Raw genomic sequence first — 26,319 nt, 5'->3', positions numbered from 1 at the left:
TTGAGGTGTGTACAGCGGCTGTTCAACATCTTTTATGGATCTGTCCTGGCGGATTCAAGAACAATGAACAACCGTAATGGAAGTAAAGGGGAGAGAGCACAGCAGGGTTCCGCTTGCTCGTTTTCCCTCCTACCTAGAGCAGAATGGCGCTGAAGGTACAGTGCATCTTCTAGATCCTTTCCAACATCAAAAGTCTAACGTGAGTATGTAGCCTAACTCGTCTGATAATTCATTTTTCTGGGATAAATCTAGGCCAGTTTTGTCTTCAGGCATCTAGACATAGATATGACATGGCTAATAGTTTGGAGGCACCTGATTATCTGTATGGCCAAAGATTTCCTCCACATTACAAAGCTCAGGCTTTTCCAATGAATCATACTGTTAATGCTTCAGCATGTAAGGACATTTTAGACAACTGTGCACTTCCGAGGTTTTGTCAACAGTTTAGGGAAGGCCTTTCCTGTTCCATGATGATTGATGCCTTGTGCACAATGCCAGCTCCATAAACATGGTTTAATAAGTTAAAAGGAACTCAGTTGGGCTGCAGAGGGCCCTGACTTCAAGCCTACTAAACACCATTTAGATGGACGAGAAGACCTGGCTCAGAATCTGTATTACCATTCAAAATGGTCTTACAAATGCTCTTTTGGCTGAATGGACACAAATTCCCCCACACGCACCAAAATACTGTGAAAAGCCTTCCCAGAAGAAAAAGGATTTTATAGCCATGAATGAGGAACCAACTCTTTAATAATGTACATTAGAATGGTCCTTCAGGAATATACCAACTCCTCTCTCACCCTCCTCTGACGGCTCGCAGAATCAAACCTAGTTGAAGGTGCTTCATTCCCAAGTCTCCTCTATCGTTTTAAACAGTAGGTGGCCTTCTTCTTGTGTCCACATCACTGCCTGCATGACGTGGAGTCTAGCTGTTGGCTGTCTAGTGATGGGGCAATGACCCTATTGCAAGCAGTCTCCTAACGACTAGCCAGCACAGGCATTTAAGTGTTGCTGGATTAGAAGTACTAACTGTTGTATTTGGTTGCTTCAAAGCCCACCATTCACAGACCTGCACAATTTATGGATTGTGCCAGATTTTCTTAATCTAGAATAGTGTTTCTTAGCCAAGGTTGCTCCAGAGGTTTCTGTGGGTTAATTGAGCAATAAGCAGTTTGTGCCTCTCAGGTCAGTTTTAGTGACACCAATGATCTTTTTTGGCTATCTGTAAAGCTGACATTTCTCACATTGGCCAGCAGTGTAAGAGGCATTCTTCCTACTAACCATAACCCTAATATACTGTAAGCTGTGGATATAGAGTTTTTTCAGGAGTTACCCCATGTTAAAAAGAACCAAGAAAGGCTAATCTAGAAGCTTATAGGTAATATATGTGGCCCCTTAAGCAATTATACTAGAGGTGAGTCCTAATTTCAGGGAAAAAAAAAATATTCATGACACAAGTTTTTACTAATTGTTTTAGTTCTTTCACGTATTACATTTTTCTTTGCTACTTTTGTGATATGTGTTTTTTATAGTGGATCTCATACAGAAGAAGAGGAATATCACATTTGGTTCCTAATTTTTTTAGGGGTTATGGGAAGGTCAACAGTGAAAGTAATAATTTGTTATGGTGATCTTTATCAGTCCCATGTAACATGTCTCTAATGATTTCCTGGAGTAAGTTCTCCAATCACTCCTGTAGCATGCCTGCAGTCTTTGACTATCTCCTGTAATATAGCTACAGGACTTTTTTTGTAGCATGGTATAAAAAGAAAATTATGTACAGCCTATTGGTGATGTTAGGAGCTGCATGGAGTAAGATGACCACCACTAGTCAACAGACTTTCATATAAAGCAACCACTGCAGCTGCCACACGTACCAGCAGCTGTGCCAACCAATCAAATGCTTCACATTCATTCTGGTTCATGATCAGTCACTAACTGACAACTCTTCTTTTCCCACATTATTTTCACCCACCTCTTAACATCCTGTACTAATCCTGGCTCCCGCTGTGCACACACCACATCCTGTATTAATCTCAGTTTCCTCTCTTTTCATACTCTGTATCAAGTAGTAATCCTTCCTCTCTGTCTCCTCTGAAAAGCCCTGACTAATGATCCCCTTCCCAGGGGAGAAATAGCACAGTACACTAGAAGGTGTTACAGTCTCACACACACGCACACGATTAGAATTCTATCCCTCCGCTGGGCATTGGACAGGAGTTGGGGGGAGATACCTGTTTTCTGAGGTCCGACTATAAGAAGCTTGGGAAATCGGTCACACGTCTTCTCCTTAGACCAAATGTCTTTATGTCGTTTATCCTCACAAGGATCCTGTAGAAAAATCATAATTTTGTTACTGGGCTATAAATCACATAAACTTATTTCACCTATGGGAATGGAAAAGTCAACAACGCTGAATAATAGAGTCACCAGCCCGGAAATGATATTTCTTACTTACTTCTGTGTTCTAATCTAATTTACTAAGGAAAGAGATGATTGAGGTCTGCAGAGAGTAACCCCTCACCTTCCCTTAGGACTTGTGGATTGCAGCGGGCTTGGCAGCTCTTCAAGTCCCAATCATTTTAGGCGGCCAAGTGGTCACAGAGAACAAAATGGATGCACAGAGCACACTGGGATGTATAGAAAGCTATTACTGCCAAGTCACACTCAATATATTAAAACATCAGGTAACATAAGGTGAAGTGTTATGGCTAACTTCACAGATACGAAATGAGCAATGTGATATTTCAGGGAGCAAATTACTTAAACACTGGAAGAAAGAAATGTATATTTACACAGAAGTTTTATCCCTTTATTTTAGACCACAAAACAGAGTAATTAAGTTTAAAGTTAAAGGGATATACGGATGAATGACTTAACTTCTATCAGTTAGGCAATACAGCTACTTCACTTCCCCACCCTGTGATTGGACAGCGAAGAAGCAAAAACAGCCTAATAAGGTTATCTCTCTACTTTGTTTCCATCAACATGTTCCTTACCAGCATGCCTGTAGCAGAGCCTTAAGCTACGTACACACGTCAGATTTTTATCGCCCGATAATCGGCATCGGCCAAATATCGGGCGAAAATCTGCCGTGTGTACAGTCGGTGTCGTCCATCGTCCGGACGACCGACCTGCCGGATCCACGGATGATGGACGACAGCCGATCCTAATGAAAGGGAAGGGGAGAGCGACGGAGCGGCACCCTGCTGCACGCTCTCCCCTTCCCTTTCATTAGGATCGGCTGTCGTCCATCGTACGTGGATCCGGCAGGTCGGTCGTCCGGACGATGGACGACACCGACTCCCCTCTCCATAGAGCATGAACGGTGCTGTATGTACAGCACCGTTCATGCATCGTGCACTCCCTTGTCGTTGGAAAGGATCGTGAAAGATCCTTTCCAACGACAAAAATTGGCAGTGTGTACGCAGCTTTACTGTCTTCCAGTGTTTGCACATGGGATTTAGACATTTACAAAAGACACACATCACAATTTCTTGGAATCCTAACTAAATGATAATGTGTTAGTTTACCTGTCAGTTTTCATGTTCAAGTAAAAAATAAACCAATAAATTATATATAATACCAAAAAAATACAGGATATCAATTTATAACTTGTAAATTCCTTAGCGTCCAATAATCCAAATTAATACATTTTCTGATATTCTCCTCTTAAGCAAACCTTGGGATTTGATTTAACGCAACTAATGATACAATTCCCTTCCCCAACCTGAAAAAAAAGCTCAGTAAAATACCTGTTTAAAAAAAAAATAAAAACATCTGGAGATGCTGAGGTGTAGGTTATGGTAATATTCTTGGTCCTCACTGTATGATCTGGGAAAGCTCAGGATCCTAAGCTGCATTAGGAGACCAGCAATGTGCAAGAAAGCATTTTACAAAAATTTGGGATGCTCATCTTCCCCAGGATCATGTAGGAAGATTCAGAGATGTCACCTATGCCTAAACAATAATGCCAAAACCTGAGATAAAGGTATTGCTTACAATACCACCTTCCAAGGATGGTTGTATTATAGGTGGGCCTAGCAATTTCTAGCTTCAAGCCGTAAACTAAGTGAGACTTTGTGGTTGGTATATTGCAGCAAAGGCCATAAGTAATGCATTAAAACAAAGTTCCCCCAATGCTGCCAAGCATAAATGTGCACTAATTAGATTCAGCAGATTTAAGGATCAATATTTCTAAGTGCCTGAGCAATGGAACTGGTCTGGGTGTCAGTGGATCTTCTATACACAGATAAGAATCTATCTGGTCCATTACAGGATGCATTTTATAGATACGGCTTCAGCTAAATGACTGGTAATAGATGCCAAGGAGAAACTATACAGTTGTCCCATTCAATCTCTTGTTCTCTAGGTGTTTTAAAGGGCTGTACACCATCATCGCACACATACAGTGATTATATCCAGTAAACTTTTGAGAAAGACTGATCTAAACAATGTGAAAGGCCATGGCAGTCAGATTTTGCTAAGTATGTAGCAGACAAGATATGTACTGTATCCATCTTTAAATGTAGAGAATTTGCGCCTTTGTAAATTCTGTGACATTTTATTCAGGTTACAAGTACAGTTTACCCAGTGGTCCTGTATAAAACTCAAAAACTTTGTCATCCAGTGTGTTTTCCTACCTGCCACAAGGGGTCCTTCTCCTCGGGAAATATCTGGAAATACTTGTGAGCGAGCTCTACAGGAGGCAGAGTCTGTAGCTTGAGGTTTGTCCAGGTGTTCAGAAACTGCACCAAGTGCTTAAAAGTGTACAGGCCGAGACGGTCATTACCGTAGTTAGACAAGTGGGTCATGAAAATGCTGATCTGAAACAACATTGCGTCACACATAAGTCAGAAGTTTGAAAGAAAATGCAAGCCATGCATAAACAAAAAAAGTTAATAAATTAAAGTATAAGAAGAAAGCAGGCAAAATAAAAAATGAAAATCCACTATAGTCCCGAGGGGGAAAAAATACATCATGCTTTCTCTCTAGAGGGAATCTGTATCTGTCATTGTTGTCCTTTACTGAAATTGCTTGGATGCCATGCTGATTTAGAAAATTTATGGGCAAAAAACCCAGAACAAATATGCAACTCTAAAGTTTGACATTACTCCGACTTGTCCTAGGTCTGCGACTCAAAGTAATAAAAACTGCCAGGTAACTAGTAATTATCAAAGGAGGTCAGCAGTTTCAGCCTTTATATTTCATTCTGTTTATTATAAATACATTCCTGTATTATGCATCAACATGGACAGAGCTGGATTCATACTTTTTTTTCCCCCTGGGGCCAGCTAGCTTGTGCTGAACCCCCCCCCCCCCCCCCCCAGGACAGTAGATTGCCACTACATTGCAGTTCCAGCACCTTGATGACTGATCATAAGACTAACTTAACAGAATTACACATCTTTTGCTAAGTAACACAATTTACTGTGTACATTTGATTAAAGTTTTACTTAATGTTAGTTTTTACTTTTGTATGGAGCCACTTAACAGGACAGAATATTTGCTGTACTCGAAGGAACGTGAAATCAGTGATTTGTCAAGCCCAGAACAGAACATTGCGATTCCCGGAGTCAGTGTCCCAGCTGCCTGATAAACACCTTCCAGGAAATCAAGCTTGTTCTCTGCTATCTAAGAGAAATAAATCTCAGAATTTTCAAGCAACTTGAGCATTATGTGTGTACTACAATACATTTATCCCAGGAAGAACCCTGAGGTACAATTGCTGCTTCATTAAATATTAATGCTGTATTTAATGGTACTTTTATAGCCTACAACAACCTGCAGTTTATTGATTTAAGGGACTGAAACAATCTCAAAATTTGCACCCGGTGTTCATCACTGGCAGCCTTAAAGTGAAACTGAAATTACAAGGAATAATAAAGCTACATGTCTAGCTTTAGGCCTAGTTTAGGCATGCGTGCAGTTATCTGCTATTTGGTGCATATCAAACTATTGCTATGTGCCCAGGAGTGGCAAACTACACCCTAGGCCAACGCCTTAGCACGCATTTCTCTTGAGGATGTAGTTCTTTCTCCAAAGGAGGAAATACAACTGTGCAGCCAGAAGCCATGTCATGTCCAAGATCCAAGCCACAACCCCACAGCAAACATGAATATATCCGTGTGGATAAAATAGTTCCCAACTGCTTCTATTTTGTTGAATATTAGTAGCACAGATGAGCAGCAGTTTACAGCACATCTGAATTTACCCTGGGAACCTTTGCAAAGAACGCTTGTCTAATTTGCACCACTTTCCAACTTTATTATGCAACTAATGGGATTTCTTTGCATCCCAGTCCCTTGTGTATCTGATTCTTCCTTTCAGCACCCTCTACGTTCCTCTACCCTCTTGTCTGTAAATACAAGAGATTTGTATTTTGAACTCTAATATTTGTGTTCTTTGCATATTGTTTCAGATCTGTGCATTATTCCAGGGTGGAAGACTAGTCACTGCCGTACTCTTCATGTACAATATAGCTGGTCTTATATGAACCCTGCTTTCTGCAGGTCCCTGCTGACTGTGCTTGGTCTGTCCCACAGCTGTATGTTGATCAAAGCCCAAAGGTATCAAGACAAACAAAGTGCTCTTCACTGTATCTGTTCCAAAATATTGTATTCCTGATGTATGTTTCTGACTAAGAAGCTATTTACTTTCTTTTTATTAACAAACTGTCCATTTAAACAATGATGGAAAAACATTTAAACAAGGATGAAAGTTCCAACTTGAAGCTTGCACAGGAATGACAATGTGACAGCCTTAGGTTCCTGAGTGGCCAATTATGGATGCTGAAGGATAGTGAGCAAATATCCGAGGAGGGGGAGAAAAATCACCTGATGTCCAGTATTTCATGGACGTAAACTATTATGTTACCTTCAGGGGTCACTTTGACAGCGCTGCTAACAATGTTACTAGAATTAGCTGCACAGAGCTGCTACCGAGTGCCCTAGAGTTGATATTTTTATGTAGGTACAGGAACTCTTATGGTTTCTATTTTTACCTTTTTGCACTATACAAGTAAATGGGAATGAACCCAGAAGTAACTGAAATTCCTGAAAACATGCTTTGTTTACTTGTCTACACAAGCCCCAATACACACACATTTGTAAATGGTAAAAGTAGCTCTTTCACATAAAGTTATGATTTTCATTTAAGGTTTAATTGTCCATTACAATTTTGTAGAGCACAATTGGAACAGACATTTCTTTTTCAGAAAAAACAATAATTTATTGGTGGTTTTTACATGTACCCAGGGTTCTGTAAAATCAGAGGCTTCAAACAAATTCGTCAGCACTAGTTACATTTGTTAACAAAATTTACGGCCAAAACATGTATGTACCTTACTGAATCTCCAAATCAATATTGTGGGGGCTTATCCTGGTCCTGAGAGTGTTAGGCTATGTTCGGACTGGCAGTGAAGTTGTGGTGCGGTTACTGTTTCCTTATGCCAATGAGCCATTGTTTGGGGAAGATGCTACATGTAGATTCTACTCGTGGCAGCAGTGAGTGGTTTAGTACCACCGACTGATACCAGTTCCTATATGTGCAGATGCTCAGCAGTTCTCTTTTATTTAGACAACTGCATGTCTATATAAAACTATACATTGTCATCTTACATCCGAACGCAGCCAGTTTTTGCTCCTAGACACACTTTATGCTCAACCCTGGTTTGAAAATGACATCCTCCACTTCTGACTATCTACTGAGAGTGCCTTAGTTGCCTATAACAGAGTTCTTATTGGCTTGTGTTCAGCAGGAGGATTGGAACTCGAAGTTGGAAAAGTTGAGGCCTCCATTATTATGTAAAATACATATTCAGGACTAGAGGTCGGCCCAGGTGCACAGAAGATAATTTGGAACTTCAGTTGCCAGCACTTAATATACAAATGTAATTAATGCGGACACATTTGCCTTATAGGATCAGGTAAAACAGATGTTCAGCAATACCTGATTATACTTCTGATACCAAAAGCAGTTTATGACTTACAAAGAACACAGTAAAAAGTCACAAGGGGTTACACATGTTCATAGACTTTGCTCATCCAGACACACAGTATTTTTTGTACTTACAGGATTTAGCAATACTGTAAGGAAAAGTTCTCCACCGTTAATAATCTTGTCCAGTTCCACAGGCCCTCCAGGATATTCATTATAGAATATGGTGTGTGTGAAGAGGCCACAAGTCTGCCGAGGTAGGACCTGAAGGAGAGATAACAACACGTGCCAAGTAAGGAATCAAAATTTCAATTAGGCTCGGCATTGCAACTCAAGAATCTGTGTTCTAAGTAGTGTTCGCAAGAGGAATGAAGTCAGGAGGTACATAAGAATGGTTTTCTGCCAGCACAAGATAGGAACAAGCAAAGGCAGATCTTTATGGACTAATTTCACCAGAAATAATCACACCTCAAGGTGTTGTATCACTCTATTCTTCTATACAAGATACCTAAAATCCTCTCATTCCCTGGAAGTTCTGATAAGAGATCTGCACGCTGCTGTGAAATAAATCAGTTTGTGAATTTAAGCCATTACTACAGGAAGGTCAAGAATTTTATTCGGTAGAGGTTAAATGAAATTTAACAATATTTCTCTATAAAAATAGAAAGTATAGTCAATCATTTTTTAAAATTACATGTGTGAGGTCTACGGCACATTTGCAAGAATCAGAATTAGACAGCAACAAAATAATTTTCCAGGTTAGAGAAGAGTTGAAAAGTAAAAATCACCCCTCAGAGATATAAGGCTATGATCACACTAGTGGTTTTTGAAATCAGTTTTAAGCAGCTTTAACGCTTGCAGAAAATGGTTAGCATTGTAAGTAAAGGGCCTGTATTTTTTTTTTATTTTTCAGCCAGTTGAAGTGTTTACATTCGTTTTCTTTCAGATGCTATATGCAGTGTCCAAGGGTGGTTTTCTGTCCCAGCCACCTAAATGGACTTGAATTGAAACTGCTTGTCTTCAATAATGAAAGCATATTGTTGAATGAAATGTTTGCAAGCATTTTTTCAAGTAGTTTCAATAAAAAAAATAAAAATAAAAAAAAGTGCACAAATATTTACAAGCACCTGAAAAAGCCTAATTGTCACTGTTACCTCTCCCAAGCCCCAAGAAGTTGCCAGTAGGTGCCTTGGAGAGTAAAATGCAGTTTTACGGCTAGTCAGAAGATGCCCTAAGTATATTTCTATAAACACATATACAGGAGATGAAGTTTATCTTGTGTCTGGACAATACCAAATGTCACTTACCATGATTCCATTGTGGATAAAGCCCCTCCTGAACCGTGCAGGCTTCAGATGAGGGTACTCTTCTGTACTGGTCACCTTGATTCCCCAGATCTGTTTCCAAGCTTCATATAGTTGCACATGAATGGGATAGACACCAGAATGGTGAGGGGCTACAGCATAGCCCATATCAGTGGGGATACCATGCTCCTAAAATGAAAACAAAAACATTTTTCTAATATCAAATAAATATTCTGTTGACCAAGTAATTGGTGGAGGACAGTTTAAATTCAATCCCAAATATTTATCTAGCCTATTGTTGGACAAAGTTAGGAGCAGAATACTTATGAGCCATAATACCTGTACTTTGCTTTCTCCTCCTATTAAGTTTCCTGTCAGCACATGTGCACTGCAGCGGAGCTGGGTTACTAGTGTTGGTCCTCCTATTCCCAAAAGATTAAGAACTTTGGGGTAAATTGCAAAGGACAGCAGAAGGTAACTCTAATGTGTTAATTATGGTAGTTCTGGCACTAGTCTTACTCTAAATTTTACTATAGATTGTAACTTCTTTCTATTCATATAGAAGAGATAAATTGTTAAAGTGGTGGAATTAGAAAAATAATTATTACCAACACACAGAGCAGGGATTTTTGAGATGTATATAAAAATATGGAATATTCTGCCTTTATTATGGCCAAATAGGAATTTCTAGCATACCTTTAATCTGAGGCTTATCTCAAAAGTATCCAGCCAAATATTAAAATATAGCCCCTGTTGCAGGGCATGCGTGGAATTTTGCTTCAAATACTGTACTAGACTAAATAATAAAAACACAGCAACAAAAAATAATTCTGGGAGAGTGCTGTACTAAATATACAAAGTACATATAGGTAGCTATACTGCAAGGAAGCTACATTTACATCTTTATCCATTTTTAGCCAATGTGGAGTTTTATGTTAAATGCTGTCATTTTGAACTGGGTTTATTGTGAGCAGCATAAAACATGATGCCAGTGCAATCACAAAGACAGCACAGCTGGAGTTGTGAAATCTAAATGGAAAGAGGCTGAAATCAACATCTATGTCTTTGAGTAGCCGGCGGGCACAACATACTGTTGGATGCCAGCGAGTTCCTCATGGAGACAAACTGTGGCCAGGTGGCACCATGGTTAAAGAGGCGTCAACAGGAGGCCAACATTAATCCGTCATGGTTCAGTACAAAAAGCCATATAAACAGCAGCTGTTGTTAATGGGGAGCCTGTAGGCAGGCTAACCCCACATGTGTTACTACATGGAAGAGAGAGAATATTTTAGAATATTCTCTTCCTTCCATGTAGAATAATATTTTAGGATACAATAAAAAGAATGATTTATACAAAAGGCATTAAGGGTGTTTTCACAATCCATCAAAATTATTTTGGAAATTGCAGAGTCACATTATTTGAAACTGACCTGTCATTTATGTACAACAGTGCTGAAGTGGAGTAGTAATGTTTGCAGGTTATTCCTTGTGGAATTCTTAAGATCCTAGGCTAAAGCTAATTGGCATCGGCCAAATATCGGGCGAAAATCTGCCGTGTGTACAGTCGGTGTCGTCCATCGTCCGAACGACCGACCTGCCGGATCCACGGACGATGGACGACGACCGATCCTAATGAAAGGGAAGGGGGAGAGCGCGCAGCAGGGTGCCGCTCCGTCGCTCTCCCCCTCCCCTCTCCATAGAGCATGAACGGTGCTGTATGTACAGCACCGTTCATGCATCGTGCAGTCCCTTGTCTTTGGAAAGGATTGTGAAAGATCCTTTCCAACGACAAAAATTGCAAGTGTGTACGCAGCTTAAGACTGTACAAAAGACATTAACTTCTTCCAAATTAAAGTTTCACATTAGGCTCTGCTTTAGTAGGCAGTTTTTGACAGGTAAATGAAGGAGGTAGGAGTAGGACCATGGTCAGCTTAATACCAGCTTGGACAGAACACAGGACAATGTCTAAAGCTTGGACCTACGATCCAAAGGAGCCCAACAGAACACTGAGATCAATAAAACCTACACTTTAGTACTGTCATAACTCAAACTGACCAAGGCAAATTCCATCACCAATCAGGCTGATAAGTGAATATGGTGCATAAAGGGAAAAGTGAATGGAATACCCATTTCATGGGCTATGTGTGCTTGCATATTGCATTTCAGCTATTATCTCCCAACTCTGGATTCAGCCAGTGAGAGGGTCAATTTGATATATAATGATCATGTTAAAGCCAAAGTTGTAGGAACAATAGATTTAAGACTACATTTCCCAGCATCCCTTAATCACAATAGACACTATACGTCTACTTGAGGATGTGGGATTTTTAGTCACAGGAAATAGTTGGTGAGCAATTGTCTGTTAAACGAAAACTAGAGGTCCTGGCTTTGTGGATGGGTGCGTGGTTACAAACAAGAACAAACACACAATGGATTTTTGAATTTGTGAAATTCAATTAAAAAGTTAATCCTGTATGCATTAAGTAAAGCTGGGTATAAGAATCTCCCAAAATGAAAAGAGACTAACCACAGCAAACTTTCTGTTTAAGGCCATCTGTTCAGCCAGTACAGATTGGTTGTGGAAGAGGTGAGGTTGCATGTGACTCCACATGTGAGGGAACCACCAGAACTGTTTGACATAAGACAGCAAGAGGTCATCTCCTTCATCTTCTGCATCAGTACCTGTGTAAACAATGCAAGGAAAACACAAAATTAAACTGGAAGAAATTATTATATATATATATATATTAATATTACCATAGAAATTATTGTTATTCTGCTAATCTACTGAATCTGCCCTTCTACACCACGCAAGAAGTAACAAGAGCTAATTAGACCTCAGAAAGTGTGCACAGGACGGCTCTCAATTTTTTACATAACCAGCAGCCATTTGATTTTGAACATGTGAAAGAGAAATGGGGGGGTTGAAGATGTCAGAACACTGCAGTTCGCTGTGGTTCTGAAATTGTCCCTACTATATTTACTGTTGCATTTTCTAAAATCCTATAATTCTAAAGCAAATACAATAACTTTAATACATCACATGTTTATAGGTTTTCTCACTCACCTGTGTGAAAGAACTTTCCAGAAAAGCCTAGATTGAAGGTGAAATTGGGGATGTGAGCTCTTAACTCATTTTGGGTGTCATACAGTGCCTAAAAGAAAAAATGGTTGAAGTCACACAAATATCACACAGGAGTCTTAATACAAGATGAAAGCTTACGTCACCATATTAAGCAATCCTACCTTTACATCTTCAACTTTCATGCGTGTTCCTTCCTTTCCAACAAATATATCGTCAATATCCACCAGTACATAGCGATTGAGGGGAAGAGACAACCTTTTCCCAGTCAAGAATGACACTGCATCCACAAACACAAGTTTATGGAGCCAGAAGTTCAAGTTGTTGCCAAAAAGCACCCTTTGGATGCCATCGTGCAGTCCCAGGTCCTGAACCACTGTTGTGTGGAGGGCCGCGTCTACACTGAGGTGTGGTATTGTTTCTGCTGACTTGGTTTTGGCCAATAGAACTGGTTCATAAGTGGTGTGGTTGGACTGAAACACTGTCCAGTCTTCTCCAGGTAGGTCACCTTTTTCCACCTGGTTGGGTTTGGTTATATACAAGAGAGGGGATTTGGGGTTGATACTGCAGTCCTTGAGGCCGAGATTGGAGTGAAGGTACAAGGGGAAGCCTTTCAGCTGAGCACTAAGCAGACTGTTTTCATTGGCCTGTAGAAAAAAAAAGGGCACTTAGAAATGTACATTCAAAGTCAACAACAAAACAGCTCTCTTTTGTCAGAGAAAGGTTATGAGCGATCTAAAAAAAACTTCAGATAACATTTTTGGATGTTGTGTAACATTTTTGGGCAATTGTGATTGCCTATGAAAGCCTACTACATAAAGAGGATTCTCACTCTGGGCAAATGATTCATATTCTTTCTCAATGCGTTTCACAGAAACTAGTCTGCTTCTTCAGGAGTGTAGGAGGTATGTATTCTACATAACAAGAAATATTAATAATAGTAAGTATATATAAGTATATATTCAAAAGTATCAAAGCTGACACTTATATAACTTATATTTCTCCAAGCTAAATAAAGCATCACTTACGCCTAAAAGGCAAAAAATTACCACCAAAGTTGTCAACCCTGCAAAATCCTTACTTCTATTTTCCAACTAATAATTTAGTACAGGTTTACTTTAGGCACACTATCCTTTGACAACTTGGCGAAACGCAGTCTAAATACTGCTAATTACAATCTGAAATTCCAATGGATTTAATAGGAATTTTATTTCACTTGTCTACACAAAATAGTCCATAACCTCGAAGTGTAAAGAATCTTTACAGTTTTTCAAATTATCTACAAATTAAAACTGAAAAGACTTGATTGTGCGAGCATTCATCTCCTTAGCTATAAAACTCCTAAATAAGATTTGTTGCAGCTAATTGCTTTCAGAAGTCACGTAATTAGTTAAATGGAGTCACCTGCGTACAATTACCTATCATGGGATCACATATTGGATGCACCTGTATCCGAGGGGTTCTGCGGTTTGTAAGGGAACATAGCTACACAAACAGTAATGATCAATGATAAAATATGTTAGGATTACATTCCTGAAAAGATCAAGTATGTACTGGGATATATTAAAATATTCCTAACTTTCAGCACCTACATATCCATGATTCAAAGATGGGATAATTATGGAACTCAGGTGTAAGATCACCCACTAAAGCAGGGGTGTCAGACTTAAGTACACAGTTGGACAAAATTAAATACTTTGACTAAGTCACGAGCCAACCTTGAAATTTATTGAAAAAAAGTGAGGTGGGCTAAATCAGAGTGGCCCGCTGCTAGAACTCAGGCAGAGAGCCCGTTGGTCTATAGGCGTGAATGATGCCGGGGATTGTAGTAGAGGCGCTATTTCAATGCAGCGGCAGGCCAGCTGCAGTTCATATTTAGGATCACTTTGGGGGCCAAAAAAAAAGGACGTTGAAGGCAAGATTTGGCCCTTGGGACACAGTTTGACACCCCTGCACTAGTGCTTTGGTGGACTAGGTAAGAGGGCATTGTATGTGGGTAACGCTAGAATAATTTTAAATCGTACATTTTACACCTATTTATTTGCCTAATAAAGGGCGATTTGTAAAGGGGAGACGACCCAGAGTGTACCCTGTACTTTTCTTCAAATTCTGCTGTAGGTGGTTATCCAGTAAGAGCTAAGGTGAGAGAACAAATATAACCCACATGCTTCTCAAAACTGGAATTTAAGGAAATGTTAGCCATTGCTAAGAAACCCTGACATTAAAGCGTATCTACAAACAAACCCTTTCCTTAGAATTCTCCAGATTTATTTTTGTGCTGTCTGTGGCTGTTTGGAAGTATTACCCTCACTTCCTGTACCTAAGATACAACAGGAAGTAAGGGGAAATCTCTGCAAAATGAGGAGAACCCCTCTTACTTTTTTAGACTGAAACCTGATGTAATAATAGTCACTGGCATTGAGGTTTCCAGTGATGGTAGAATTACTGAGAATTATAAAAGCAGGGTTGTTATCAACTTTATTTATAAAACACCAACACAATACATAGGGTTGTACATGAAATGGGTTGTAAATGACAAACCTGCCTATTAGACAATTACAAATACGGACACAGGGATGGGAGTACCCCCCCTAAAAGAGCTTAGAAATATAAGAGGTGGGCAGAATAGTATACAATAAGATGGGGTGGCTAAGTAGTGATGGGTTAAGAGACAAATGAAGACGCGTAGGCAAGCTTAAAAATGATAAGTTTTAGAATATTTTTTAATGTGTGGGAAGTAGGAGCAAGCCTAAAAGGATTAGGAAGAAGCAGCACTAGAGAAGTCTTGGGCCGTGCATGTGACGAGGTTATGAGTGAAGAAGTACATAGTAAGTCATTGGAGGAGTGGAGAAGACGGTTAGGAGTGTATTTTGTGTACCAGGTCAGAAAGGTAAATGGGACAAGCACTGTAGAGGGATTTAAAGGCAAAACACAATAGCTTCAACTTATTTTGTAAGGTTATGAGGAGAGGATTAATTAGGAATGTTTCCAATTAGGAAACAATGTCAGTTGTTCCTGGCAGTCAGTTAGTGATCCGTCCTTCCAAAGATTCTCACCCATGATTACTACAAATGTTAATCCCAAAGTGATGAAAACCTAGCATCTGTACACAGCTCGAGATGTTGGCAGATAGATGAAACAAAAGCCTGTCAATGGCCTGCAAAATGTTCATAGCTTTGTGCATACAAATGAAATGTATATTCTACTAAAATGCTACACTTGTAAAAAAAAAAAATTTAAATATACACAGTGTTCCCCCCAGCACTTTTCAGTAACCATCCGGATGTTTTTGGGTGGTTACTGAAGAGTTGGGTCACAATACAGGGGCTGGGTTTAGGATTGTGTGTATGTATGTCTTTATATATATAAAAATATATATCACTCGCTATTTTATATACATATAATCCCATAATTGAGTGATGAATTGAGTGGATGGTTATTTTAATAAAGACAAAATTCCACTCTTTCAGCAGAACTTCTCTGCTCCCACCTTTTTATTATTATTATTATTATTATTAAACAGGATTTATATAGCGCCAACATATTACCCAGCACTGCACCTTTTTCCAAGGGTCTTCCTGCTGGTCCTATGATGATGGTGGTAATTGTTTCTGTAATTAATATTATTCACTGAATGATACATAAGCACTGCTTAGTTCAGCTAGTGTGATGACCTCCCTTTAATGTTTGGAGAATATGGAATAAATAACAGGCCCTGATCTAGTTTGGAAGACTAGAGACATTCACAGGTGGAAAGGAACTACTGCGGGAGACGGATTTGGAATTAATGTAAGTAATAAAGCAAAAGCTTTAATATTTTCTTTTTTTGCAAGGCTTTATTTTTACCTGGAGTTCTGCTTAATATGATTTCCCTTAGTTCAGTTTCTCTCACTATTACAGATCACACTCACCTACACAGCTTTGCTTAGCCAGCAAAAAGAAATTTGCACCTGCTCATTAGTGGAAACAAGCTGCATACTGGGCTCCGATGATGATGAGAGAGCCATTTGTTGAATGCCGTTGCTTTCAAAACAAAATTACAGATGTTTTTTTTATCACTTTTTTTGTCAAGTGTTGCACACAGCAAGACAGCAAGATAATGTTTTGTCAATAACACTCTCAGCTTGCATTTCAGTACCAGTTGTCTATTCGAAGATGCCTATTAGAATGTAACTTTATCACCATCTGATCAGTGGTTGAAGGGTGCCAACACCAAAAGTAAAACACTAAACTTATATATAGACAATAGCAAATTCATTCAAATGCACCCATTTTATCAGTGTATTGGGCACCAATTCGCCATAATAGGTGACAAATATATACAAATTTTGGGACTGACAATTCTGGCAGTAAATTATTCATAAACTTATTGTAGACTAAAATAAGGATGGTCCCCATTGACTACAGTCACTACTAGTACAATAAATGATGGCAATTTCAAAAGAAATCCAAGAACAAGAGGTGAGTGGGAACAGAGGACAATTGGGACATATGTGAAAAAATGTATAAGATTTAAAGTCATCGCATTTTGGGAAAATTCCCTATTAAATAAAAAAACAACACTTTGGCTATATATAACTTCGAAAATTATTTGTCACAACTACATTGTACTCAATACACAACTTGCCAGTGCAGTGGTACTTCTATACAGAAGATACCAGCTTAAAGGAGATTATACTAAATATATATATAAATCTACCCTACTGGCAGCCTGTTTCTTGAAAAGTCATTTGTTGGGTGGTAGACTGTATGCTGTTCCACTCATATGTACTAAAGTATGAACCGTAGGAGAAACCACAGTGAGTGGAGGTGAGTGAGGGGAACAGAAATTTATGCATGCTGAAACACATGAACCATTGGCTTTTCAACACATGAACCATTGGCTTACAGGCCGCATAAAGGTAACAAGAACCTTCTGTATCAGCTGTAATAAAAGCCTCCAGAAAACTAAAATTCCTGACTTCCTGGAACACAGTTGCCTGTAATGCTGGTACATAAAAATACTCCAAATCCTGGAAACTGTCCCCCTTGATATTGCTGCCCCAAAGCTGGCATTGCTTTCAGGAGTAGGTGAATAGAAGGATGCAAAGCAGCCCATCATAGTGATGGTCCATGTGGTGGGAGAGGACAACCAAGCACTGAAAGTGTCAGATAATTTAACCATAGGCAGTGTCTTTTTTAATTTTAGTGGATTTACCTAAAACTGCAGATCATCTCAGTGCTCAACCCAGAAATTTTTTTGAGCCGGGAGGGAAGAAATTGTAGGCGGGTATTAGCCTCCAGTATTGTGATCCAACTCTTCAATAACCACCCAAAAAACGTGAGGTTACTGAAAAGTGCCGAGTGGTCCGCCCACGGGGGCAGGGGAGAACACTGTATCTTCCATCTTTCTCAGTCTTCTTGCCTCCTGCTAGAAGGAATGATTGAAAGCAGGAGAATAAGACAATGCAAAATGTAATGTCTTGGGAGGAGTAATGCGAAACCATGCAAGACCACATATTGTGATGATTGCAGAGGATTTCTCTTGCATGCAAACCGATGTGGAGCACAGCCAACAGCCTCTGAGCTCACCATCTTTAGTAGATCAAGGCACAGAGCTTCCATAGAGTTGGTAGCTCTTCATGCCATCCAGGACACATGCAACCACCAGGAAAACCCTTACTAAAGATGAATGTATGGGTTGCAGTACTGCTTTAAATATACACAGCAAAAGTCGGCATTAAAGTGGAAAAAGTTATCTGGGGCACCTAGCATTTCCATTAATGATCTGTGACATTGAACTGTAATGGAGTACAGTTGAAGCAAATGAAGCAGCACAAAATGCTTAACAGCATCTCTGAAAGAGTCCAAACATGAATGAGCCTAGGATGGACAGATACACAAGCAGAAGTTATCAGATGTAAAAAACACAGGTCAAGCTAATCACTAAGGGATTGTTCACATACAGTAAGGCCCACGAGTATTGCATGTTAAAGCAGAGCCACCTTATGCATATGAATGGGCTGCAGTAATGCAGAACATGGAACACGCAGGCACACATGTGGGAGCGTAATCATTCCGATTAACTGCCCAACATTCAGCCCTACGATGGGCATAGTGGTGACAACAAAAGCTGCAAAACCAAACCAGAAATCTGTGGTGTCACCCGCTGAACAGCACAGCCAAGCCACATGGATCGAAGGATTGTTTACACTGAATTACAGATTCTTTGGCCGGTGAAGCACATTATATATATATTTATTTCACCTCCGTGTTTCGTCTTTTGCTTGGATCTTAAAATTAGGCACACATTAGGCAGCAAGCCAGAGGGAAGGTAATCTACGCAGAACAACACGGTAACCGACATCATGTTTGTGGATTTCAGAAATACGCACAGAAACAGTCTATTTATTTTTCCTTGGCCGCAGCTGATGGCGCAGGATTACTTGTGAAAAGTTAAGTAAACAGGTGGCCCGTGCAATTCCAGCCATGGCAGTAAATATCGGATTACAGAGAAACCTGCTGACACGGCCAGACCTCATGTGTTGTGCAACATAAAATCTATATTGTTACTGTAATTCCTGACATATGGCTACACCAACAGACCCATCTCACATACTCTGTGGATCTGCTCCGCACTATGCAGCTGCATGTGCTAAAATCTGTGCACGCCAAGAATGGCCATCTAAAAACGCCCACCGCAGTATACGAGGGTGAAAATGTTTTGGTTGCCATCATAATAAACCCAATATTAAATATGAAGATAGCAACTTTAGAAAACAAGTGAAATTTATCAGCATCATGGAACCCCTCCATTCTGTAATATCGCAGTTTTATATAATCTTCAGGCCAGTTGTTTTACAGACTGCGTCTTCAGAGCTTCTTCAATTGATGATGGGCCTCATACATGGTCTCTGCATCACTATACAAAAGGGCGCTGTGGTGACCCTCTAGGGGGGAGAGTTCATAGTGCACAGCATTCCCAGGATCTCCTCAGTATTCCAATGGGACATCTTGTGCTGTAAAGAAATTATTGCAATGACAGCACAGGTCAGGAGGTGAAAATCCTTGCCAGAGCTTTAGTTTGCCACAGCAATATATCCATCTGAAATTTCTAGTTGAGTTGTTCCAATGCTGATCCAATGGCTTCAATACTTTTTAGCCCACCTCCAGCTCCAAGCCAACCCAATCCAGTGACCTACCTTGAAATGTATTTTGTATTTTTTATTTAACTTATTTTTATTTTAGGACATTGTCTGGTCAATCACATGATGGACTCTGGCCTCTTTGGACTTCTCTTGGAAGTGGGTGGTAGATGATGCAGAGAGCAGCACTGACGTGATATAACAGCATCTGCACCACTTTCTAATTCTGGACTACTAGGAGGTGACTGTTCTCAATTAAAGGTGAGTATTGTAGCTATGTAGGAATACACATCTGAAAATCTGACTGTACTTGTTGCATTCTTGTTATAGCCAGAGATAGCCAGGGAATAAACATTTCTGGAGGACAACCATGGTGGCCTATGTACAGGTATCATTTAGGTTAGTAAGTCAGTAATGGTCAATTCAACCAAAGTGGATCATATAGGTTTTGGGCTGGCGGTTCCAAACTGATTTTCTTGTATCCCTTGTAGGTTAAACTCAGCACAACATATATTTTAAGTGAAGTACTCATTTTGGATGAAGTGATTTCAAACAAAAAAATCTACCTGTTAATATTTTAGAAGTGTTTGTAAAGATTAGAATAGTTGGTAAGTTTCACTGATAACTTGTTTGATTGCTGGGAAAAATATAACCAACCTAATGTTTAAAGTGGCACAAATACACCGGACAGGAAGAGAATCCTCCTACGGGGTCACAAAATATTAAAGATAGAAGCAGCCACTAAAAAGTAATGTTACAGGAATTATCCTACAATTACCTTAACACCCATAAAGACATGACAAGATTTCTAAACCCTCCCAATCTACCGAAAGCTAAGCTTTTTTCCCCTATAGTGGAATGGTGTCTCTGTAGGTAGCACTCTGGCCTTGCAGCCCCAGGATCCCAGGACACGCTCTCTATGAACTTTGTATGTTCTCCCTGTATGGTATATTGGTTGGCACTCAAACTTTCCCTTAAAAATACACAAACCCAACAGCCGTTAACTACGCCTAGTAGACAAAGTGTTGTTCAGCCAACCGGGAGGCAAAGGAAGGGGTATTTTATGAATAGAAAGCTGAAAGCAGGCGTCCCAGTAAGGCCCTTCGCCAAGAATAAAGGCTCATTTACAACTTTGTCTGAGAATTGCGGCCACTTGACCTGGATTAATAAGATGCATTTTGGTGATGCCGCAGAAAGAGAATGCATGAGTCAGCCTTCACTCAGGAAACCATGTCAGTGCTCTTAGAAAGCAAACTACCAAAGACTGTGGGATCTTTGGCAATCACCCTTGGAAAGTACACAGAACAAAAAATGAAATATTTTGGACCAACATTTAACTTTAAATCATTCTATTGTGTAAAAAGAAGTTGCCAATAGGTTTGTAACACCAAACAAACTAATTTTCTTTTGTCAGATCATCATAATATTTTTCTAAAACTTGTTGAACCTCCGTTGCTCCTAAATTAATTTGTGTGCTTTAAACACAGTGCATTTGTTCCCCTAAAAGCTCAACCAACAATGTCACCCCTGGCTGCTGGACTACAGAACTCTCCCCCTTTCCCTCTGTTCTACTCAATTTGAAAACATTGAAACCCCCCAGCAAAACAATGCTGTAAATGCCTATTAACACACTGGGCCTTTAATAAAGCTCTCCAAGGCTGGATAGATCACACTTTCAGCAGCCAAGCTAGATGATCCAGCAAACCTGGCATGGATCTGGTCCAGGAATGCAAACATTTGCTAACCCCCCTAGCGTTCTATTTATGTTAGTATTTTTATGCAAAAAGCGTTACAATTTTTTGCATGAAAATTTGTTGTTTAATATTGTGGGCCTTAAATACTTACGAATACCTTCCGGGTATGATAAAGTTTGAAACACAAAATAAATAATAATTATGAAAAAAAATGAAATAATATACCAAAAATGTAATTTAAAAATGTTATTAAATCAAAAACACTACAATTTGTCCAAAATGTAAATCAGGACACTGGACAATGATAATGTATGCACTAAAAGATGTACTTGCACATTTATTATTATATGTCACAGTATTCAAGCATTTAAAAGCACACTACATTGATCACCCAGTTTCACTGATGAAAGTGTACCCTGGCCAGTCTTGGGGAGTTTTAATAAATCAGGCCCTCTGTGTGTAGAGGCATCTTGGGGGATGTAGTTCCGGGGTATGCCTCAATAGAAATTGACCTAAAGCACCCATCCTGCTGCTTCTAGCATTTGCCCTTACAAGAATTTTATGTCATAGGGCATAATAAAAGTGATCTATTCTATTATATTCTAGAGGGGTTATTGGGGGTAATTTCAAGTCATGCCTAAATAAATTCATTAGAAAGACTTCACTAATCCACAGTGATGAACACCGCATATTCTGACCCTTATAAAGCTAAATAACTAATAAAAAATATGATACTTTGTTTTGTTTTTTTTTACATCCATCTGAATATTTCCAGCTATGTTGTATTTTGCAGCAGTTTCCAAGCCATCACTTGACAACTGCTTCTGTGGTGCAGTTCAATAAATGCTTCAACTGTTCACTTTTCTGTAACTGGGAGACTGCTACTTGCAATCTAAACACTTGTTGGTTGTCAAGGGAGTACTTGCACCTGTTTAAGAGACAAATTATCTAGAATCAAGAAAACTGTACGGCAGGGTATAAATAGAACACGTCAAGCCATCAATCCCTGAAACCTGGCATTTATTCAAGATACACTTACCTTGAAAAAGCCAATAATCCCCACGCCATACTCCACACAGTACTTGTCCAGCAACTCTCGATTCCATGCATCCAAATTAACATATTTAAGAATGTTTTCATACACAATTAGTGCAAATCGCCCCCTGTCCTTATCAGTGAGAGTGGGCATATCACCCTTGCCCGGGGCTATCTCGGTCCGATATTTAAAACGACTTGACTCCAATATTGCCACTATTTCCTGGCCAAGCTGTGAGTAGAGGCTCTCCACAAAGACAAGCACCAGCGGGTCTGTACGGGATGAATCCGCTGATCTCATAGGCTTCACAGGGAGAAGACGGGAAGGGCTGATTTTAGGTTCATCACAGTCCAGGGATTGTGCGTCATTACCCGAAGGCTCCAGTCCCCTTTTCCAGCCATAAAGGTAATAGGCTGAGATGAAAACGCTAAGAAGACAGAAGGCAAAAAGAAGGAAGAGGACCAGTTGCGGGCTTAATGGCCTCCCAAACCTGCGTGGCTTCAGGGACAAGCTCATGGTCCTTGTACCTTCCCAGAAGGAGTGGGCACAAGCACTCACAAACACAAGCCCAGACACCTCTGTTACTTTGCAAGAACCCTTAACTCATCCTCCTCATGTCACCATGGCATGTCCATTGAAAGTCCAGGTCCAGGATGAATCGGGTGTGCGAGCTTAACCTATCTATGGCTTCCCTGTCAAAACTGAGGAGATGATGCGCCGGAGGGAGTCTCTGGTCTAAGTGCTTGAAGTGACGATCACACATCATTTGATGAATCAGGCCTGTGATGGTGTATTATACTTCTGAATGCCTTTATTAGCTAAAAAACAAACGAACAAAAAAAAGTAAATAAATAAAACATGGAAATACAGTCCAGCAAACAACTACATTGTGCAGAAATAGGGTTGTCTAAAACAACCCAACCAACAGGCTTAGCACCCATGACACTTGCAACTGATCTTTGGCTATGTACACACATCAGATGATTCTCGTCCGATTTAGGGCTAGTATAGAACGAAAATCTGATCTGTGTATAGAGGCCATAGGACATGGTTCACTGATCCGTCCTGGTAATTCCACGATCGACGAGCGACCGCAATGCAAGTGGAGAGAACGCATCGGGGCGATGCTCATTTCGTTCCCCGTCCCCTCTCCATAGAGCAGAACGGCACTGTATGTACATCACTCGTTCATGCATATTTTATTTGTCATTGGAAAGAATCGTGAAAGATCCTTTCCAATCACAAAAGTCTAATGTGTACCTAGCTTTAGACGCATCACAAACCGCTGCTATATGCCAGGGATCAGCAAAGCACATCCAAGGCTAAACGTTGCCCTTGCATTAGTGGTGGTGGGTGTGGGTCTTCCATCATAGAAGCTTCCAGGAACCATGCTGCAACCTCACCTCAACCATGTGCACAAAATGGAGTGTGGTTAGGCCTGTGGAACACATCTGAAACTGGCCTTATTCATACAAAGCATTATTGCAACATTTACCAGTTAGTAATATTTGAGCGGTGCGTGTTCACTGCTGAGCACATTCACATGTATATCTTTAAAGCCATAGTTCCCGTTTAACGTTCACAGCTGTATTTCCCAAGAGTGTATGGTAATAAGATTGATTGGAGGGAGCAGACAGTGCTGGACCTAGTCTTATCTCAGGGAAAACCAATCGAACTGGCTGGTGCCTTGTCCATCTGATAAGGCAAGAGAAGAAAATGTTGGGATAATTCTAGGTGTCAATCAGGAGGATATTAACTGCCCATATTACTTTTCTGCCCTTCATTAAAATGAAAAGATATAAACCTGGCGGTGCCCGTCATCCATGATTGCCAATTGCAGAACTCCTAATGTCACTTTTTTAACCGCTGATATCATCCTCCAACCACTTATGTGAGTACCAGGCCATACATATGAATGTTTTCTTTTCACCACACGTGAGTATTTGAGCCACCAGTATGAACTAAACCTAAATAAGGAACTGGGTGGCTTCTGGTATCCATGGATAAGAGTATCATTGCGTATTCAGCCCAAAACTACTAATGATATTCCTTTAACCTCAGATACCTTTACAGCACCATCTGAAGTGCTGACAGCCAACATTTACTCTTACTGGACAAAGAACACAAAACCAAGAAGGGGAGGGAGGAAAGCAGACATTCCTCACATTGGTCTCTATTGGGTGAAAATAAAATAATCCACTGTGGAATCTAATTCCATCAACTTCCTACTTTCCTGGTAAGGTGAAGGTAGGGTTGGAGACGAAGGGCTATGTTTGGAAATGGACTGAAAAAGTTGCTAGCAGAATCAAGAGGGGAAAATTATCATTTATGAAAAATAAAAACACTTGATTTCTCTTTGCTTTCACACATTGTTTTTTTTTTAATTTGGCAACTGCTTCTCTTTAACATGCAATCAATAATAATCTGCCGAAAATAAAATCCAACTCATTGATCTACTCCCAATCTCCAGTTAAGGAATGTCTGCTTCTCTCTGAAAAGGCCTCCAGACATACGAACTCCCCTGATTTCTCAGTAAACAGAAAGAATGGGCAAACATTCCTTGATGTCCGCAGGCAGCAGAAGATATTTGCTTTTAGCACTGTGATATTCCTGAATTGTGTTAATACCCCTGAGATATTTGAATGTTTCCATTTTAATCACCATTGCTCTTATCTGCAAACACCCTTTCAATATCAGAGGAGGTGAGAACATCCCACACAATGCAGCTCTGCTGGAGCTACTAAGCTCTCATTACTAAAGCTTCATTTGCATTCTCAACTCCCAAAACATTTTTCTCCTGTCTGCCTCCCAGTGCTCCACATGAATCAAACCTGCCCAGTGACAAGCAGATAGAATGCTGCTATCTAGGTCACACTCCCTCTGGGGAGAAGCCAGCTCCTTGCTATGCCTCAACACCTTGACAGGTGCTCCTCAGCGATCTAATCTTCTACTGCCAAGCGAGCGGTCAGACTGACTTCAAGTTTCCCCAAAGCTTTTTTTAACAGACTACCTTTTATTCTTCCCAGATCTGCAGGATCCGACACGACTAATGCGCTTTCCAAGGGCACCCAAATGCTGCCCTGCAGCTTTCAGCTACTCCACTTACAGCATTAGCATTCTGCAAACACGGCTCTCAAACTGCACCCTAATCCCATCCTACTGTGCTGAGCTACCCTAACACAATCCCACACATATCCCTGCCAGTGCTCACAATGCTAAGACCAGTAATGGGTCCATATGTGGGGGAGGTGGTACATGACAGAAGAAAAAAATGCAATTCACAGAACTAAGGATGTAGGGAGAAAGACATTAATATCAAGAATTATATTCTCCTACAGACAGCTGACTTCCATCTCGTACAGTATGGAGTAATAATGGTATATTGGACAAGCTTCATTAAAGCAAACCTGTCACCATGAAATTCCTTAATGCACTGCAACCATTCTCTTGTGAGCCAATTTACCTTAAGGGCCAGTTACTGTTATGGGTTGCTGTAATGCCTTTTTGAAGCACCAAGTTGCCTGCTGTCAGGCAGTCTATTCACCCTGAAGGTCACCAACACATTAGAATGTATATCTTAATGGGTATGCACCAGATTTTACAACACTACAACCACAAAAATGCTATGCAAGTTGTGTGACGTTGGGTAGATTTTCAGGGTAAAGACAAAATTTAAAATAAATGGCACCCCAACCTACAGCAACTAGGAAGAAAATGAGGAAGAAGTAGTGTTGCACCCCTTTTGTTATATGCTTTATGCCTCAATAAAACAAAGGTGTGATGGTGACATATACTCTCAGGATTTGATGTAATTTTATCTTTCTCACATTAAGGTAGCCAATGCAGATACTTGTGCTTCTGATTTAAAATTTCAGCTGCCATGGAGACAACACAAACACATTCATTCTTTAATAAAATACCATCCTTTGTTCACTTGTTTCATTATTTCCTCTTTTTGTACCCGTGAACCTCCTAAAACATTATGGGAATAGGTTGAATATTGACTGACGCTATGAATATATTATCAAAAGGTGATTGTCAGGGACATTACAGAATCCCCAGCACATTGTAGTAGACAGGAGAGGTGACTTTGGTAATTTGCCTCTGCTTTTCCCTGGGCAACATGGCAATGCCAACAATC

The 26,319-nt window shown here is 40.1% G+C and overlaps 1 protein-coding gene across 2 annotated transcripts in view; it reads right to left on the bottom strand.

The window, feature by feature from the left end:
- The window catches only part of NDST1 (N-deacetylase and N-sulfotransferase 1), a 59,880-nt gene that overhangs the window by 9,178 nt on the left and 24,383 nt on the right, over nt 1-26,319 (bottom strand). Inside the window, exons 1-9 of one of the 2 annotated variants that reach the window (XM_072400530.1) lie at nt 22,182-22,315; nt 21,898-22,070; nt 12,489-12,971; nt 12,310-12,397; nt 11,770-11,924; nt 9,246-9,431; nt 8,074-8,202; nt 4,644-4,826; nt 2,235-2,331 (exon numbers count right to left, since the gene is read on the bottom strand). In XM_072400530.1, coding sequence (XP_072256631.1) covers nt 2,235-2,331; nt 4,644-4,826; nt 8,074-8,202; nt 9,246-9,431; nt 11,770-11,924; nt 12,310-12,397; nt 12,489-12,971; nt 21,898-21,903 — 1,327 coding nt within the window. In that variant the 5' untranslated portion in view covers nt 21,904-22,070; nt 22,182-22,315. Of the gene's footprint in view, nt 1-2,234; nt 2,332-4,643; nt 4,827-8,073; nt 8,203-9,245; nt 9,432-11,769; nt 11,925-12,309; nt 12,398-12,488; nt 12,972-21,897; nt 22,071-22,181; nt 22,997-26,319 lie in introns of those variants that run through there. The other variant, XM_072400529.1, reaches the window with a different exon arrangement.

This window comes from Pyxicephalus adspersus, chromosome 2 (assembly GCF_032062135.1).
Source record: "Pyxicephalus adspersus chromosome 2, UCB_Pads_2.0, whole genome shotgun sequence".
Lineage (NCBI taxonomy): Eukaryota > Metazoa > Chordata > Amphibia > Anura > Pyxicephalidae > Pyxicephalus > Pyxicephalus adspersus.
Note: the sequence above shows the minus strand (reverse complement) of the source record. Positions and strands in the feature narration are given on the sequence as shown.